Below are 18,343 nucleotides of genomic sequence, written 5' to 3'. Positions count from 1 at the left end.
AAAATATCAACGAGATGTTTATTTATATTTGAAGACATATTAAAGGCTTTAACGCTTGTTTTCGACTCGCACTACTATTCATGATTGAACAAAACTTTTGGCAGGTACTGTATGAAAAAGTATGTTTAATGAACAAGAGTCGAGAGTATAATGAGCTTTTTCTCCCTACCTACGATTTTGCCAGCGCGCATCCAAGACATTGGAAGGGTCACATCGCTACAGAGAGTAAATAAGTAAAGTATATTTGACAGTTAAATATAAAATGCGAATTTGTTCCGTTGGCAAATAATTTTCATTTACATATTCGTGTTCCTCAGGAAACTTTCGATAAAATGATCCGTGTTACAATCATTTTCTCCATTATAAAGTACTCTTCAACAATTGCCCTCATTTGACTGGACTATAGTTCTTTTCCTACCCGATATAATATGTTTCTTACTTTGACAAGAATCGAAATATTAGTGTAATTTGTCAATAGAACCCTTGGGTAAATTTAATCGATTTTTTCCATTCATTTATTGATTTAAGGTTAAGAAAAAAGAGACATTTCGGTTACAAGCTTTATATTTTAATAGATTGATAAGGGTTACAAAGCTTGTAACAAACGTCTCTTCTTTCTTAACCTTGATTTAATAAACACGTTTGAGTGGAAAAAATCAATTGTTTAAATTTACTCGAAAAATTAGGTTTGCCATATACTAATTTCAATTAAAATTAGAAACTAACAACCTTCGGATTTCTTTCTTTACATACACCGTGAGATCTTTCGTTAGATATGCTAAAATTAAAGTAAAAAATTAAGTGTGAAAATACATTTTTAATTTTTATCCACTATAAACTACCTCAGGTTGATGAGGAAAAATTAGTTGCTGTTAACAACACCCTCGCCGGGAATACGCACCAATGCTCTTACCACTAAACTACGAGAGATGACAATTTTACCTTATTAACCTGAAGTAGTCTATAGTGGATAAAAACAAAAAATGAATTTTCACATTAACATTTCATAGTAATCACTATTAAAATGTCAAAGTATTTCATATATATAGTATTATATAATTAGATTAGTTCGACAGATCTGTGACCTAATAAGTACGGTTTGTCGTTGTTGCTGTTGTCACCTCTCGTAGCTTAGTAGTCAGAGCATTGGTACGTAAAGCCAAAGGTCCCGGGTTCGATTCCCGGCGAGGGTGTGACAACAGCAACAAATTTTCTTTCCCTAATTATCCTGAGGTAGATTTTAGTGGGTAAAAAACTGAAAACGAATTTTCATATTAATAGTTCATATTATATTCATCATAANCACATTAATTTTTTATATTAACCTCTGTGAAAATGTCATTGTTTCATATATAAAGTAAAAAACCTTAACTTCCTAGTCAACAGTTTATAGAATCGACCAGGGCGCATCCCAGCTTATTCGGTTTGCGTGTTTCTTTTAATGAGTAAGTTAAAGGTAAATATTCCACAAATCACGAAGATAACTAAATAACTGATAGTATGTATCTACATGGTTAGTCATACATTGCGCCTTAAACATGCGATAAGGCGGCTTTAAATGAGTCTAAAATTTGACAAGAGGCCTCTTAATAAAATTCCTAGACTAAATATAAGAATAGTCAAGAATACCGTAACTTCCCCCAATTTGTTGAGATAGAAATATGATAGGTATCAATATCCTGAGCATTGACAACATCCTTATTTTGCATTTGCTGTTCCAAAAAAAAAATTTTAGGTGTTTCATTCCCACCAGCCACTAATGCTTGTGGGCGGAGAGTCTCTCGGGACAACGCTTGAAGGTAGCACGGAAGGCCCCCTTAAGCCTCCTTTCAGGAATTCTGGGAATGGATGGGTGGTGGTTCGGGTAAGAGAAACAAGACGGATGAAATAATGAAGATTATCTGGGGAATATTACTGCTCCAGCATTTGCCTAAGTGATCCAAAGAAACCACAGAGAAACTTGGACCAGGAATTGAACCGGCGTCCTCCCAAATGCTAAGCAATGAACCAAACCTCTAGACTATGCCGCTCGGTCCTGATCCAAATGATTCTAAGGACCTTATAGAGCCGCACATCCATACCGGTTAAAACAAACATCGACACCACTACCACTTGTGCTGGTCTCAAAAGGAAACCGCCTAGGCGAGGTCTTCGAATCCTATATCCTTGCACTGGACGTAGTTGATTTGAAACAATATTATATGGACGATGACTGCAGAGGCCTTAGCATAGACCCACCTAATGAAGTCCAGATTTATCTATGCGCAATGACATTGCCTTTCTTGGCGACAGAGTCCTTAACGCACTAAAAAACTTTTTTCCCTTGCCTTCTACCGCGATAGGAATAAGCTAATGTTCAACATCGAGAAAACATATTGCAATTCTCAACAAAGGAGGAAGAAAGTTCTCATCTTTCAATTTCGATGACAAGAAGATAGATGTTATCAGCGATTACAAATGCAATGGTAAATTGTCCTCCGCGGTACGTGACGCGGGCAGGTGCCAGTCAGTCAACCAAACGAGAATTACATTCCGAAAATATATACGCCATCTGCTTTTCATTCTTACGACGAGCCCACTTCTATATACATAGCAGCTATACTGAAGCCCTTTCATCTGAATGTCGCGTTCTAAAAACAAATGCTACATTTTCCAAAAAATTGCCAATGCGGTACGGGAAGTGTGCCTCATCGGTGAATCCATCCTCAATCTATCGCTTCCTAAAACTATGCATTCAGAAGCTATCATAGCTTGCATCCTCATGTCCCAATTGCTCGAACAATTGGATTCTCTAAATTCGCACGCTGTTCTCTGAAACCGGCATCTTTTAACTGACGCATATATTCATATGTATCATGATATCCTTTCGACTTCCGCCGAGACACATTATGTGATAACATTCAATAGGATATTGAAACTGTTATGTATCATGTATTTTTACTAAACAAACTTTTCAAAAAATGAACTAACATAACCTAATCCAATCTTAAACAAACATAGTGGTTATACTAGGGTTGCGTTAAATTAGGTTTGCTTTTTCTTCAAAATTTTGTTTAGTACAGTGATATGTAACAATCTTGATATCCAATTGTATGCTATCGTGCATGTTACGTAGAGTAATTCCGAGAGAAATGGTGCACCGGGTGAATTCGAACATTTTAGTCTCGCGACAATAGTTGAGCTTGGCAACGTTGCTGTTAATCAATGGCAGTAGTGTACACGTATTGCATCGTAGGCTAAAGATTTTGGCGTTAAAGCATATAAAGGGTAAATTATGCACAAAGATCGGTTTGAGACGACCTAAAAATAAATTGAGCCATGTAAACAAGTTGAAATATTTCATATTTATTTGCGATTTTTGTGGGTGTTTTAAGATCAAGGTGGTCGTGGGAATTGTTGAGGTTATAATGAAATTGGCGGAGTTGTCAGATTTGCGTTGTATTTAGCGAAAATTACCTGTGCTCTCGTACGGCTCTCCTATAAAATTGGCAGAGATGCATCAGTAACTTTGCGGAAGAGATGGTTCGTGTGTTATCTGTCTCGTAGAATAGAAAAGTATGCTACATTATCATCCGTCTGAGAGAGCAATTCAGCAACTAGCAGGCTAGGTTCAGAAAGATATATAAGTAAAGTCCAAGAAGAAATTCAAGAAAATGATACCCCAGGAACCAAATCAGACAAATTCAATCCCGTACTCGAATTTCTAAATTAACCGTTCGAGAGCATAGAAGTGACTTCTTTTTATTAAAGGCGACACGACCCTGCGCTATCCTCTGCTTTATATCCCTAATACTCCTGACTATCTGACTTCCTAGATATCTAAAATCAGCCACTTCTTCTAATTTTTTGTATCCTATCTTTATATTCGCTCTTTCTCTACTTTTTCTTCCCTTGCATCCTAGTATTTTAGTTTTACTTTTATTTGTTTTCATACAGTACTGATCTGTCAGTACCGCTTCCATTTTATTTAAAGCTATCTCTAGGTCCTCCTTGCTAGATGCTAATTACTACTATATAAACTATTTAAATTTTACATGCATTACGTACAATAATAAATTACCTAATTAATAATTTAAAGTTTCCTTTCAGAAGTTACTGATTAATGCGATTAGAAATTGCTTTTAGTTATTTTCGAATTGAACTTTTTAATGTCGAAGTGTTGAAAGTAGAGAGCAACTGACAGAAAAGAATGATACATTAGAAATTTTTTGCAATTATTTGAAAGTTAAATGTTTAAGTGACTGTTTTTCCTGGGTAATGAGGGCAAGTAGCAACTTCGTCTCTACAACGTTTAATTCTTTCTGTTCAGCTGCTTGCTTGCTTGCTTGGGTCTGTTTATGTGATTCCCCCATTGACAACATCGTCTTTAATCCGCTTCAAGTTCCATTGCATAAACGGATTACTGATTGTTTATAACTACATACATACATACATACAGACATACATACATGCACAGGAAAGTTTGACAAGTTAATTTCAGGTTTTACTCTAGTATATAAGTCAAAGTAAAATACCTACATTATTTTCCATCATCATATACAAACTCCTAATTTTAATTAAACTTTGTGTAGCGATAACGTGACTTGAAGGATAGCTTTAAATTTTATCCTTTAAAATCTCGATCGCTAAAACTTTTGTAAATTAAAATATTTCAGATCTGAAAGATCCCAGAAATTGCTCTCCCAAATTATATTGAAAATACCCGAAGCAATTATTCCAATAATAATTTTAAGGCTCGCTGTCTACTTTCTTAGTCTGTTATTTGTAAATAACGAAGAAAATTATTTGAAAGTTTTACAAGAACTTTCAAGTAAATTACAAAACGACGAGCATGTATAAGCAAAGTAAAAGACATAATTTTCTTACTCTGCCTTTACATATCATTAATGGGAAAATTGATGTCATTATGTTTACAAAAATTTTAGCAGTTGCTTGATCTATATTGAATTTATTTGATCTGCATTTTTATGCACCAGTCTCCATTGGTTACAGGGTGATTATGTAATCCTAAAACACTTGTTAATATGTGACTTTACAAAAAAAAAATGAAATTTGAAAATTTTATTTACCAGTTAAAGAGCAACAGGCAGTTATAGAAATGGCATTGCAACGTAGAGGTAAATATTTGGAAGGGAGTTAGACAGGGATGCACACTGTCATCCCTACTGCTTGATCTATACATCGAAGACGTGATCAACATCATTAAAGACAGTACAACTGTAGGGATAAATATGCTGCTTAGATTTGCAGATGATATAGCAGTATTAGCATCTAGCAAGAAGGAGTTAGAGATAGCTTTAAATAAAATGGAAGCGGTATTGACAAAATAATACTGCATGAAAATAAATAAAAGTAAAACAAAAACTCTGGTATGCAAGGGAAGGAAAAGTAGAGAAAAAGCGAATATTAAGATAGGAGACGAAAAATTAGAAGTGGCCGATTTTAGGTATCTAGGAAGTCAGATAAGGCAGGACGGAAGGAGTAGTAGGGATATAAAGCAGAGGACAGCGCAGGTCGAGTCACCTTCAATAAAAACACGGCGTTGTACGGGTGCGAAACATGGACAGTGGGCTCGGCGGAAAAGAATAAGTTACAAGTGTTCGAAATATGGTAATGCAGGCAAATGATGAGGATACCGTGAATAGAGAAGGTTAGAAATGAAGAGGTATTAGAAAGAGTAGGAGAACGGAGGACTCTATGGATAATAGTTAAGGATGTAGGTTGTTTTAGTTTTAGCGAAATGCGAAAATTAGCTCAGGATAGGAAAGAATGAAGGTGCGTGTGTAATCAGTCTTAGGACTGACGAGCTTTTGATGATGATGACGAGTTTCGCAGATAGCCTTAAAAAATGCATTTTATCGCTTTATGATAGTGATACATGGGTTATTCTTTTTTGTTACAGGTTTCGTGGATAAGGCATCGCGATTTGCATCTTTTAACCGTTGGTCGTTCCACGTACACATCTGACCAACGTTTTGTCAGCATCCACAACCATCATTCTGACGATTGGACGCTTCAGGTACGCTACACCCAAAGGAGAGATTCGGGAATATACGAATGTCAAGTCAGTACAACACCACCTATTGGACACTCGATGTATCTCTCCGTAATTGGTAAGCTTTAGGAATTTAATTTTTTTATACATACACGGTATAGCTTTTGTATTTGACATTATTTGCTCAAGTTTAAGCGGCAACAGCTATAGCGTCGAAAATAACACCGAGTTCTTTTGATGGACGGTCACTCGCAAAGAGAACAAATTTTTAGCTCATTTCCGCAGTTGCGAACGAGCATTTAATGTGCCCGAAGCAAAATTTGAATGAAGCGCGTTTTATACACTCGTCCCATAAAAGAAGCCGCAATTCAAACAAAGCCGTGATAGAATTGCGCTGCCGCAGCAGTTTTTTTGTCTAGCTCCACCAGTACGAATGAAACGTAACCCGTAACGTGTGATAAGAATAATTCACATTAATTTTACGGGTGTAATAAAGAGATTTATAACCTTCAAAAGAGCCGAGCCAACACGAAATCACAGGTGACTAGCTAGCTACCTACCCACCTGCCTCTACTCTAGCTGCAACAAAAAACGAATCAATTACGTTTCTGCTTTTCGTTATTTTCTGTTTCTCTTTTCTCTATTCTTCATTGTTGCCTTTTTTGTTATTTTTGTTGAACAAGCGGACTACGGTAGTTGTTTCCTTTCTTTGTTGTTGACTATTTTACAATTAATTTGTTTCAATTAAGTGCAGTTGCAGTGGGTCGATGTAGTACTTTTTCCGCCAACTACTTATTAGGAAATGAAATATCGCCTTTAATACCATTCACCAAACACATACACAGCCTTGGTCTTGGTATTACCCAAACACTTGTTGTCGTGTTGGTCTTGTTGCTATAGTCCCGGTCTTGGTCTGATAAGTTTTTTTTTCAAATAATTCTTCTAAACACAGATATTTACTGACACAATAATTGCCTTAAGTGCTGGAATTTTCCGTTATACGAGGTCTATTCAAAAAGTATAGCGAATTTAGTGTTTTTTGAAAAATTATTTATTTATTCATGAATATCTATTTTGTCCCCTTCAAAGTAATCTCCATCAGATATTATACACTTGTGCCAATGTTTTTTCCAATCTTCGAAGCACTTCAAAAATTTATTTCTTGTGATCTTGTTCAGCTCCTCCTTCAATGGCGTCCTTATTTCCTCAATAGTAGCGTAGCGTCGTATATTCATGGGCCTCTTCAGTTTCGAAAACAAGAACATTCCACCTCATCATCACATAATGTAGACAGCTAAGATAATTTCATACAAACGGGTTCGATGTACATAGTGTAAGTAGATGTAAGTTCAACAAAATTCAAAACAAATTAAACGTCTATGCGTTACTATCTCAATAGCAAATAGCACCGCTAATTAGTTTTGGTGGTACTGTTTTATTCTGCACTACTAATAGTTAGCAGGAAGATGTGCCTGATACGAGCTCTTGCAAGGCTAAACCCAGCCGAACAGGGTCGATATTTAGAAAATTTTTCCTCAAAGTAGGGTTTAATGTCTAATACCTACATTGAAACAGCTGAATGTCTACCAGTTAATGGTAAGTATACACTAGAACTCCAACACTCATGTCCGTATGGCTTATAACTCCCCGAGGCTTCATACTAAAGGCCGATTCACATTATCGGTCAAGTCAGAGTCCAGTCACAATTAAGTCAAAATATCGTTGAAGAGAAACACAAATTGACTGGACGATGACAAAAACTTTTTAAAAAACTTTTGGGTGTTTCATTCCCACCAGCCAGTGATGCTGGTGGGCGGGCAGTCCCTCCGGACTTTGTCGGAAGGTAGGGCGGAAGGCCCTCTTCACTTGCTTTCAGGAATCGTGGGAATGGGTGGGTGGTAGTTCGGGTGAGAAACATGAGACGGACGAAATGAAGACAGTAGAGAGTGAAAGATTACCTGTGGAATATTACTGCCTCAGCATTTGCCTAAGTGATCCAAAGAAACCACAGAAAAACTTGGACCAAGGCAGACGGACCCGGAATAGAACCGGCATCCTCCCGAATGCCCGAATGCTAAGCAATGGTCTAGACCTCTAGGCCATTCCGCTCGGTAGGACGATGACCTTACCGTGCCATATAAATACTGGCGTATAAAATGTATGTATACTTCACTTTCTTTCTGTAGCGATGTACAACTTCCAATGTCTTTCTTGGATGCGCGCAGGCAAAATCGTAGGTAGGGAGAAAAAAGCTCATTATACTCTCGACTCTTGTTCATTAAACATACTTTTTCATACAGTACCTGCCAAAAGTTTTGTTCAATCATGAATAGTAGTGCGAGTCGAAAACAAACGTTAAAGCCTTTAATATGTCTTCAAATATAAATAAACATCTCGTTGATATTTTCAGTAGTAAATGGTACCAATAACAGTACATTTGAGCAATGCAATTGTAGTATATAAAATGGTCAATGTTTCCGTGCAGTACTGTAGGGATTATACGCTCCTCACCGGTTAAGAGAGTTGTCTCCTTCCTTTTGTGGTCTAGTGCTGTTCTTTTCTACTTTGCGCCGGTCAAACTGAAGGTCACATCGCTACAGAAAGTAAACGAAGTATAACATTATTTTACTTCACTATGATCTCACGGTGGCCTGACTTTTAATTTGAATCGAGCTTATTACTCCAACCATGTAATTTTTGAAGGCGAAATTAATCAGTGCTATAAAAATAATCCTGATATCGTTCAGCTCCAATTTTTCTAGGTTCCGTTCGATACCTAATACAGAAAGATTTTTCAGAAATACAGAAAAAAATCGCCGCAACTACTTAGGTACTTACATCCGGATATCTTGTATTATTCTGTTCCTTTTACAACGAACTTGTACATAAACCGTTTATATAAAAAAATTACTTGAAAGCAATGACCGGCTACTCTTTGCCTTGGACAATATGGAACGGAGCGTGAGAGGTAGATGAGCTATTAATTTTCCTGTACTCTTATATAGCCACTATTATTTTTAAAGCCGTCGGCCCTTTGCGCAAAGACCTGCGATTTGTCTATGTTCTCTAACGGCAAGTTATGACCTGAAAATGTTGGAACCAAGTGCTAGACGATTAGTTTCTTGAGCATTAAACGTTAGTGAAAAGGAAGACTTTTGTGTGAGAAAAATTCGCAATTTATTATTTTGTGCTCGACTACACTTACATATTTCCCCGAAACATAAAATTCGAAAAGCGCAAATAGATCGTAGCATATACAATCTTTATTAGTTATGTCTAAAAAATTCAATACTTTTTTAAGAAATAGTAACAAAAAGATTTTGCTCAGGGTCACCCATTTTACTCACTTTTCGCTGCGATAAAATTTGGAATATTTATGAAAATTCAGTAGTTGAGAGTACTGGCAAATTCAATTCCAGCCCTGCTAGAGAAATACAGCATGCAACGCTCCACTCAATCATCTGGGATTTCAGCAGCATTAGTCTAGTATTTGTTTTGTATTTTTTGCTCATGTACTTATTGTTTATTGGCTGAATTAGATTAACTGTGATTTAGGTTATTTATTTTAACAGCCAAAACTCTTATAGCCGTTTATTCTTATAGCGTTTAAACCAGGTAATCGATCTGCAGTTCATTAAATTAATTCAGCAATTCAATGCAGCAGCAATCATTGGTGCAAGTCAGTCATTGTAGAACAGTTGTTGCTATAATAATGTAATATGAAATGTACGAGGGCGGTTAGTTAGAAAGGTATACTTCTCCCAAGGTTCCTGTCACTTTTTATCCCCTCCAAAAACTAGGATTTGTCGAACTATATAAAATACGCCCCTGTCTCGGCAATGACTCTTAGGGAACAAGAAGTCGCAGGGAGCCAGATCGGGTGAGTACGGGGTTTGCGGCAGCAATTCATCACGCAATTCATGCAGTTTGGCGGCATCAACTCCGGATGAATGTGCTGGTGCGTTATCGTGGTGAAAAAGCACCTTCTTTTTAGCCAAATGCATCCGAGTCTCCTTCAATTTTTTGTCGAAGTGGTCCAATAACTCACCGGAGTGTTGTCCAGTGATCGTTCTTCCTTTTTCTTAATTGCTCCAAACACTGCTTCGAAGTTAACAGATGCATACGCTTGTTGTCCACCATGAGTAATCGAGGCACCCATCGCGCCGACAATTTTTTCATCGTCAACTTATCATGTAAAATATTAATTGCCGTTCCGGTCGACACACCTACAGCCTTTGCTACTTCGCGCACTTTCGTTCCTGCCAGGCGTCCTGGTCCCTCCTCATCAAAAACGGATTTTCGCCCACGTTTAAATTCGTTGAACCAATATCTAACTGTGGTCATAGATGGCGAAGTGTCCCTCTAAACAACATCCAATTTTGCTTTTATCTCCTCACATTTTTTCCCATCCAAAAATGAAAAGCGAGTTACCGAACGATTTCCATATTAGGGAAAATCACGGTACACGTCTCACTGAAATGGCTGCCATATCCAAACTATCCTATCAATCAGACTGAATTTTGTTTTGGCGTCGTTTGATAGATGACAGCACACGATGATAATACCAACTTCTCTCAGGAACGTCCTCTGTCTTCAAACACGGGTACTTATTGAACCGCCCTCGTATTTACGGGTTTGAGTTATATCTACGGTGTAAGGACAAAATCCTTGAATTCACAGAAGGCAAACTCCAAAATAAGTTACGCGAAATAGCTCAGAACATTCACCCCTCTCATGTGACAGTGTGGTAAATAAAGGACCGGTTGCTGCGTCCTTATCGTTTGCAGCGAGTGCATATGTTACTTGAACCTGATTTTCAGCTGCGATTGGATTTGTGCTAGTGGTTTCGAATGACAAGTGACAAAGCCTAATCTAATTGTTTCCATATTAGAGTGTTGTTAATGGGCCAATTTAGTTAACGGGACGAAATTTTCAATTCTCACAACAATCACCATTCAGGAACTGTTGTCTGTAAATGTGTGGTACCAAATTTTTAGTTCAAATTTACTTACATGTAACGCACCTTAGCAATACCTCAATGGTGGTATGGAAGTTTGCCTTAATAAAAATATAATTATCTAGTTGATGCTCATATACGAGGTCTGTTTAAAAAGTATCGCGAATTTTGTGTTTTTTAAAAAATTATTTATTGATTAATGAATATCTATTTTGTCCGCTTCAAAGTAATTCATACAAGATATTATACACTTGTGCCAACGTTTCTTCCGATCCGCAAAACACTTCGAAAAATTATTTTTCGTGATCTTGTTCAACTCCTTCTTTGATGACGTTTTTATCTCCTCAATCGTAGCGTAGCGTTGTCCTTTCATGAGCCTCTTCAGTTTTTCGAATAAGAAAAAGTCATAGGGGGCCAGATTTGGGAAATACGGCGACTGCGGCATTGTTAATCAATTTTTTTGGCCAAAAATTCACACAAATCTGACTGTTTCTAGCGGATTGCTTTCTGTAAATTGCGCATAACTTGCAGGTAATATTCCTTATTGACTTATTGACCGTTCTATTCCGTAGCGAGAACTCATGATGCACCACGCCCCTGCAATCAAAGAAAACTGTAAGCAAAACCTTCACATTCGACCCAACTTGGCGCGCTCTTTTCGGTTTTGGCTCGTGCGGCAGCATCCATTGGGATAATTGAGCTTTGCTTTCCACGTTATAACACATCAACCCATAATTTATCAGTAGTTATTACCAGCAAATTTGGGTAGTCGCGGACAGAGTCCAACAGCTTTTTAGCGATGTTAAATGCGATTCTGTTTTTGGTCGAAATTGAGCAATTTTGGAACGAATTTCGTGGCGACCCGTCTCATTCCCAAATCGTTGATAAAAATCGAATGGCAGGAGCCAATCGATATGTTTAGGTCCTCTGCAGCTTCTCTAACGGTGATTCGACGATTGGCCAATACTATTTTCTTCAGTTCATCAATGCTTTCGATTGTTGTTAACGTTCTCAGCCCTCTAAGAATATTTTGTACCACCAATAAACATTGCTTCGGTCGAAGGTAGCTCCACTATATATCACAGTCAACGTTCGAGCACATAATTTTGTTTTTCGAACAAAATTTGACAGATTCTTTAATCCATTTTTTGGAATAGGAAAAAATCGAAAACGAGCCAAACACGTGCAAGCGAAGCAGCTGTCAAAAATTAACTGAACATTCAATATGGTCGTACTTGTCGGTATAAGTAAGAGATATGAGTACCAACATAGCGCCACAAAAAAATGGAAAACGTAACTTACATTTTTTCTTTCTTTTGTGTTAATACAATTAGATAGTGCTGCCATTAATGTACTAATTTAATTTATTTAGTATAAACATTATATGAAGTGCTAAATTGTTTATGTTAATCTCAGACGTTCTGATTAACACCCTCCAAAGCTCGGCACGTATTTCTGTTACACCCTGTATATATTAAAATGATAGTAGATGAAAATTTAAATTCCGCATAAAGTCCCTAATTTACCGACGAACCGTTAATACCGGCAACTATCGTTTATTGTATCAAAAATTGAGATAATTTAAATGTATATCGACCTGGTTGGTATTTGCCGTGAGCTCGGTCTGGCATGAAATTAAACGTCATTTGGATTTTCTTCTTAAAAACTGAAATGCGAGAGTGTTTGGTCGATGAAGCTATTTACAGACCCAGTCAGTCGTTGAGAAATGAAAAGTGCCTACCAACAGGGTTTGTAATTTACCCTGTGCTATGTGCTACCTGCCTGAGCTGCTGGATAATTTCAAAATTCCCTGTACTCATTTTTCTCGCCTTTTTTCCCCCATTTCATAAATGATTGTGGTATCGACGCACGTTTACCACTAATTGCTATAATTTAACATTCGACATGTTTATTAGTAACCGATTACACTGTATATTTTCAACGCTACAAAAATTACAGCTTGCGATTATTTTATAATTTGAATGCATTCGTCACCAATCAATACATTCTAATAGAAAAACGAAAAACCAACAATTCAATATTTTTTCAACTTTTAATAATAGCGTTCGAAATGTGGTGTTACAGGCGAATGATGAAGATACCGTGGATAGAGAAGGTTAGAAATATTCGAAAAGGATGGAAATTTTAATCATAATAGTTAAGGTCAAATCTGAAACGATCCATACAAAACTTGTATGTTTTTGGTGAGCAGCCCAATTATGACGTTTAAGTTAATCTTCATCCCCTATTTTAATATAATTTGAAGGTAACTGGAGTTTTTCAGACAACTAGTAAATCGCAATGTTTCCAAAGTGATTTTATAAACATTTATCTGTTTATATTGTAGGGTAAGGTTGGGTAAATCGTACCATAATCTAAATCGTACCACCGTTACTTTTCATATTTAGGATGCATATTGTGCTATCTTGTGTTCAAACTTAAAACCTATTATTCAATACAAATTAATGTAGATGTCATGTTTTTTGCAATGACGGTTGTATTTACGAATATGGTGGATAATGAAAAAGGCAGTTTACTGGTGTAATATTTCCTTGTCGTGTCTAAGGCTTTATTTAATACTAGGTAAGTACAACACGATGTATTTTAGTGTGCACTGATTTAATAGCAATTTATTGCCAACCACACACTAAAAGAAGATTAAAATATGCTGTACAAATGTTTTGTTCTAACTAAGAAAACAAAACGTAGAAGTCCGATAAATCGTACCGACAAACGTTGTTAAATCGTACCGGTACGATTTACCGGCCTAATACTTGTGTTTATGTGTTTTTATATTAAATTAGAATTGAAAACATTTCTTGTAGGGCCCAATGGTCTGTTATTTAATATTAAACTCATTAATACCGGTTGTCTTAAAAATAGCACATATCGCATTTGATTTATCAGACTGTTGTTGTACATAGGTATAATATAAAACTGTAGTGGCAAACAAAAGGAAGTACCATCATTTGCGTTCACTAAACAAAGTAGCCAACGAAAAAAACATGCATTACGGCCGGCTAACAGTATTGGACAAGGATTGGCACAACATCTTATAAAATTAGAAGTTTCTCTGTTTAGAAGCTTCTCTGTTTGGGATAACACCTAACATATGTTCGTCGCCTGACATTTCAAGTTGCTGAAAAGATATATTCCACATACTTTCAACAGAGAAACAGGACTAGGTCGGAAAAATTGGTTTTACAATTTTATGAAACGGCATCCCTTTTTGTCTTTGAGACTACCAGAGAAAGTATCTATTGCTAGATCTATTCGAGATTCAATAAGCAAAGCGTCTCGACCAAAAACAATTCAAATAGAACTAAACAGTAAAGATTGGTATTGCCTAGTATGCGAAAATACTGCTATTGAGGATATAGTGCAGTGCCAAAATTGCAAGCTGTGGGTCCATGAAAGCTGTGCAGGTTCTGGGAAATCTTTAAAAAAATATATTTATGTTAATTGCAAATAAACATTTAGTTTCTTCCATAAAACAAGTTTTAGGTACGATTTGGAGACATAGAGGTACGATTTACCGAATAAGTTTGCCAAATCGTACTGCTCGAAGGGTTTAAGTTTTATATATGTTGTAAGTATTATATTTAGGTTTTCTTTTGCCTATAAGCAAAATAAACTTCTTTTTACTCAAAAATGCTTTTACTAACACTTAATGTAACAGATTAAAATTTAAATCCATGAATTACTTAAAAATGGTACGATTTAGCCTACCTTACCCTAATATGACGGATGTAAATAATGCAAACGAAGTCTTCATAACCATTAATAACTTTATTCTGTGGCAGTATCGATCTTTTAAACCCGATTGTCATATAATTAATAATGCGTTTCTTGCTGTCACGTATACCTACCCACTAAGTATTTAAACAAGGGTTATTTTACTTTTCGGACCTTTATCAAAAAAAGGCGATAGCAATATACCGATCATGTGCATATTTTATATTTTGAGGAACAGATATGATTTTGTATAAAATTCCTTAAAAGGGCTTTGTTGCTCGTCTACGTGGCAATTCCCTGGAGGAATACATAGCTTACTCTTTTTAGCCGTCCAATATCCCCGTCATAAATCTTCGGGGCTGGGCATAAAAGGGCACATTCCTTCGAGAGCTCATATTTTATTTTCTAATGGAGCTCTCACTGATTTTAATTCCAAAATCCAATCTTGCGATAGGTCGACGCTATCCCGAAACTCCTTGCAATATCCCATCCCCGTAAACTAAAATACTTATACGGGTTGTTGGCAGGTACCTCGGATGACAGCGGTTTAAATTTTCATTTACGCCGACAATCTTGACAGCCTTGATGCCCTACGGACACGGACTTATTGTCGTAAAGTCAGAGACCCTTCTTAGCCAAGTACCAAAACAGTTTTTTCTGACATGTTTTCTATCAACACAAAAGAAAATAAGAACGAATCGAAATAGGAATCAACAAAAAATTTCAAAAATCGCAAAACGATTTAGGTTTCTTCTTCCTGTTATAATAATGCATTCTTCGGGAATGAACTGCGTACTTCCGCTCCCGCTTTTGTGCTTGAAATAACAGGTTCAACCCTTCAGCTCCACACGAATAACATCCTTATAGGCATGGGACATTCTTTCCTGTAGGTATCGTACGAATTCCAGAAAAGGAGACTTCAAACTGTTAAATATCTTAAGGCTCTCTTTAGCATTTTCTTATTAGTATAGCTAACACCTTCATCGAACCTTTTTGTTATTCCGTTTTTTTTTTCTATTTCTCACTCGTTTAAATTAGGTTATCAGTTGAATATTTAAATAATTCTTATTTTGTTAATTAGGTAAAGATATTTATAAGTTAACATCTACATTACATACCCTTCTTACTCACCTGAAGAGCTAATATAAACGGAGAAATAAAAAAAAATCGAAATCGATTCGTTTAGTTAAACTAGACATAAGGAATTCAAAGTAGAGATACGAAACAATTACCCACTTCATTCATCAAACTTTACCTAAAGTTATAATTATTATTGACGTTATTTACCAGTTAGATTTACAAAATGTACAACTATGCTTACAGCAATTTATTTAAGAAAATAGGATAATCCTTTTGCAGCTCACAACTTATAAAAAAGGTAGACAATTTTTCATGCAAATTTAAATCCTGAAGACAAAATACATGTACGACTTGTAGATAATAAATATTGAATATTATGAACAAGTATTAATAATAATAATGGTGATAACAACTAACAACTACTCTGCCAGCATTGTATTCACTTCTTAGAGGATTTATCAGTTGGAAGTTTGTTTGCCCTTTTCGTTACTAAAAAACAATCGATACACGAATTCGTAAATACTATCTAAGGATAAGAACATGCAAATTTATTTTCAGTAATTATCCAGAATTGGGGCTCCAGACCAAAATTGCTCCAAAAATTTTTTCATCGATTTCCGATCGTTCTATATAATAGAATTAGATATTAGAAGGTGAAGGACTTATGACTTCATAAATAAAAGAAAATGTGTGAATGATAATTTTTCAAAATTCAAGTCATCGCTATACATTATACACCATGTACCCTATGATGTATGCTGTAACAAAAAAAATGTGTCTCCCCGCCTCAAATATAATCACTGAACCCTCAGAATTGATCAGAAATCGATAAAAAAATTTTTGGAGCGATTTTGGTCTGAAGCCCCAAATCTGGACAATTACTTTCAAAAGCCTTTCTTCCTGTTTGTGTTGTTCGTCATTGACAAAAAAATCAAATTGTTTCATGTCATTCAAAAGAGCGTCAACCATTAAAGGTAGTAGAGTCTGAGGGCAGACCCATGGCGAAGAAAAGATGAACGAGGCGAAAAAAATGGGCAGCCAGATTACGCGAAAATCTGACAACTCATTTACCTCTCCGAATCGCCACCAAAACAGACATCAACAGCCGTGTCTGTCTGTTCGTACGCTCGTCTTCGCGTTCATACTCGCGTTTCGTCTCATCTTCCAGCGAATAAAACTAAATTAAAATAACGTGTCCATGATCCGTCCGCGTGTTCGGAATATGACAGCTGTTGTTAGTTTTTGAACACTACAACGTTATTATACGTAATCCAGCAACATTAAGACGAGGAGGTCCTCCTTTTGGCCGCTTCCTCGTGAAAGGTAACGGGACGTACATGTATGCGTGAATAATACGGTTCGGAGATCTGTATCTGTATCAGNGAAGGGGTAATGTGTACGATAGGCGTTGCCTATTTTGTGTCAACGTTATTTAAACAACGACAATTCAAACTTTTAGTATTCGATATTCAGCATTCAACATTCGATATTCAGCATTCTACATTCAACATTCAATCAAATCGACATTCAAAATTCAGCATTCATCTATCAATTTCAATCAATCAACAAGTATTCAATTATAAACCAACAATATTCAAATACAATCAAATAGTTAATAAGTGTACATAGTGTATTATATTGTACAAAATAAACAACAACCCAAAAAAAGTGATTTATTCATCAACAAAATCCGAAAGAATATATGGGACAGTGAGCGAATACTGCAACCACCGAACAACCCCAATTCTGGACAATCAGCAGGTGCTACCATTCCACCTATATCCATGACCCTACAACCGATGATTGACATTTACACGCGTCCTTAAAATAGGGCCGATTTTCAGTTAGTTTAGTCCTTTAATTACACATCTTAATAGTGATTTAATTCCAGAAGGGACTAATAACCGTGGAAATTAATAAAACAGTTTGCATTACAAGAATAAGTGTTATAGATATTCAGAAGATTAACATAATTACCTACTCCATAGGAAACACACAAAGTCGAATCTCTGTAAAGTTGTGCCGAAAATTTATTTTTACGTAATTTATAGACCTAGGTACTGTTACCTCGTATTTGTTTTCCTTCACATAAGAACTTTTTTATTTTAGTTTAAAAACAGCACCAAAAAAATTACGAGCTGAGTACTTACCTACCATTTAATTGTAATGACCAATAAAGAGAATATCTTTCATTTTCCCAAAAGAATACCTTTATTAGGTGTTAGAAAATTATTGCTTTGTTTGTATACTTGTAGTAGATAATTTTTACTCATGGTGTAAAGAAGGAATTTCTATTTTTAGTGCATGATTAGAATTTTTGTTGATCCTTCAAAGTTTTAACAGAAATGGATGTTACAGATTACGAGGGTGGATTGATAAGTTTCCGGCCTGACCAAGAAAAACAAGGTTTTTAAAAATTTTTTTTTTTTATTTCTCAACATAATCTCCTCCAAGGCTGATACATTTCTCATAGCGGTGTTCCAGTCTATTAATGCCATCTCTATAGACTGATTCGTCAAGCTCCTCAAAATAACCATTTACAGCTTCGATTACTTCTTCATTGTCCGCAAATCTCT

The 18,343-nt window shown here is 36.1% G+C and overlaps 1 protein-coding gene across 2 annotated transcripts in view; it reads left to right on the top strand.

The window, feature by feature from the left end:
• The window catches only part of LOC108739756 (T-lymphocyte activation antigen CD86), a 365,407-nt gene that overhangs the window by 242,433 nt on the left and 104,631 nt on the right, over window positions 1-18,343 (top strand). For both annotated transcript variants that reach the window (XM_025980313.1, XM_018473808.1), the window contains one exon: window positions 5,903-6,113. In XM_025980313.1, the coding sequence (XP_025836098.1) occupies window positions 5,903-6,113 (211 nt within the window). The remainder of the gene's footprint in view (window positions 1-5,902; window positions 6,114-18,343) is intronic.

This window comes from Agrilus planipennis, unplaced genomic scaffold (genome assembly GCF_000699045.2).
Source record: "Agrilus planipennis isolate EAB-ADULT unplaced genomic scaffold, Apla_2.0 scaffold222, whole genome shotgun sequence".
NCBI lineage: Eukaryota > Metazoa > Arthropoda > Insecta > Coleoptera > Buprestidae > Agrilus > Agrilus planipennis.
This window is presented reverse-complemented; position numbering and strand designations above follow the sequence as displayed.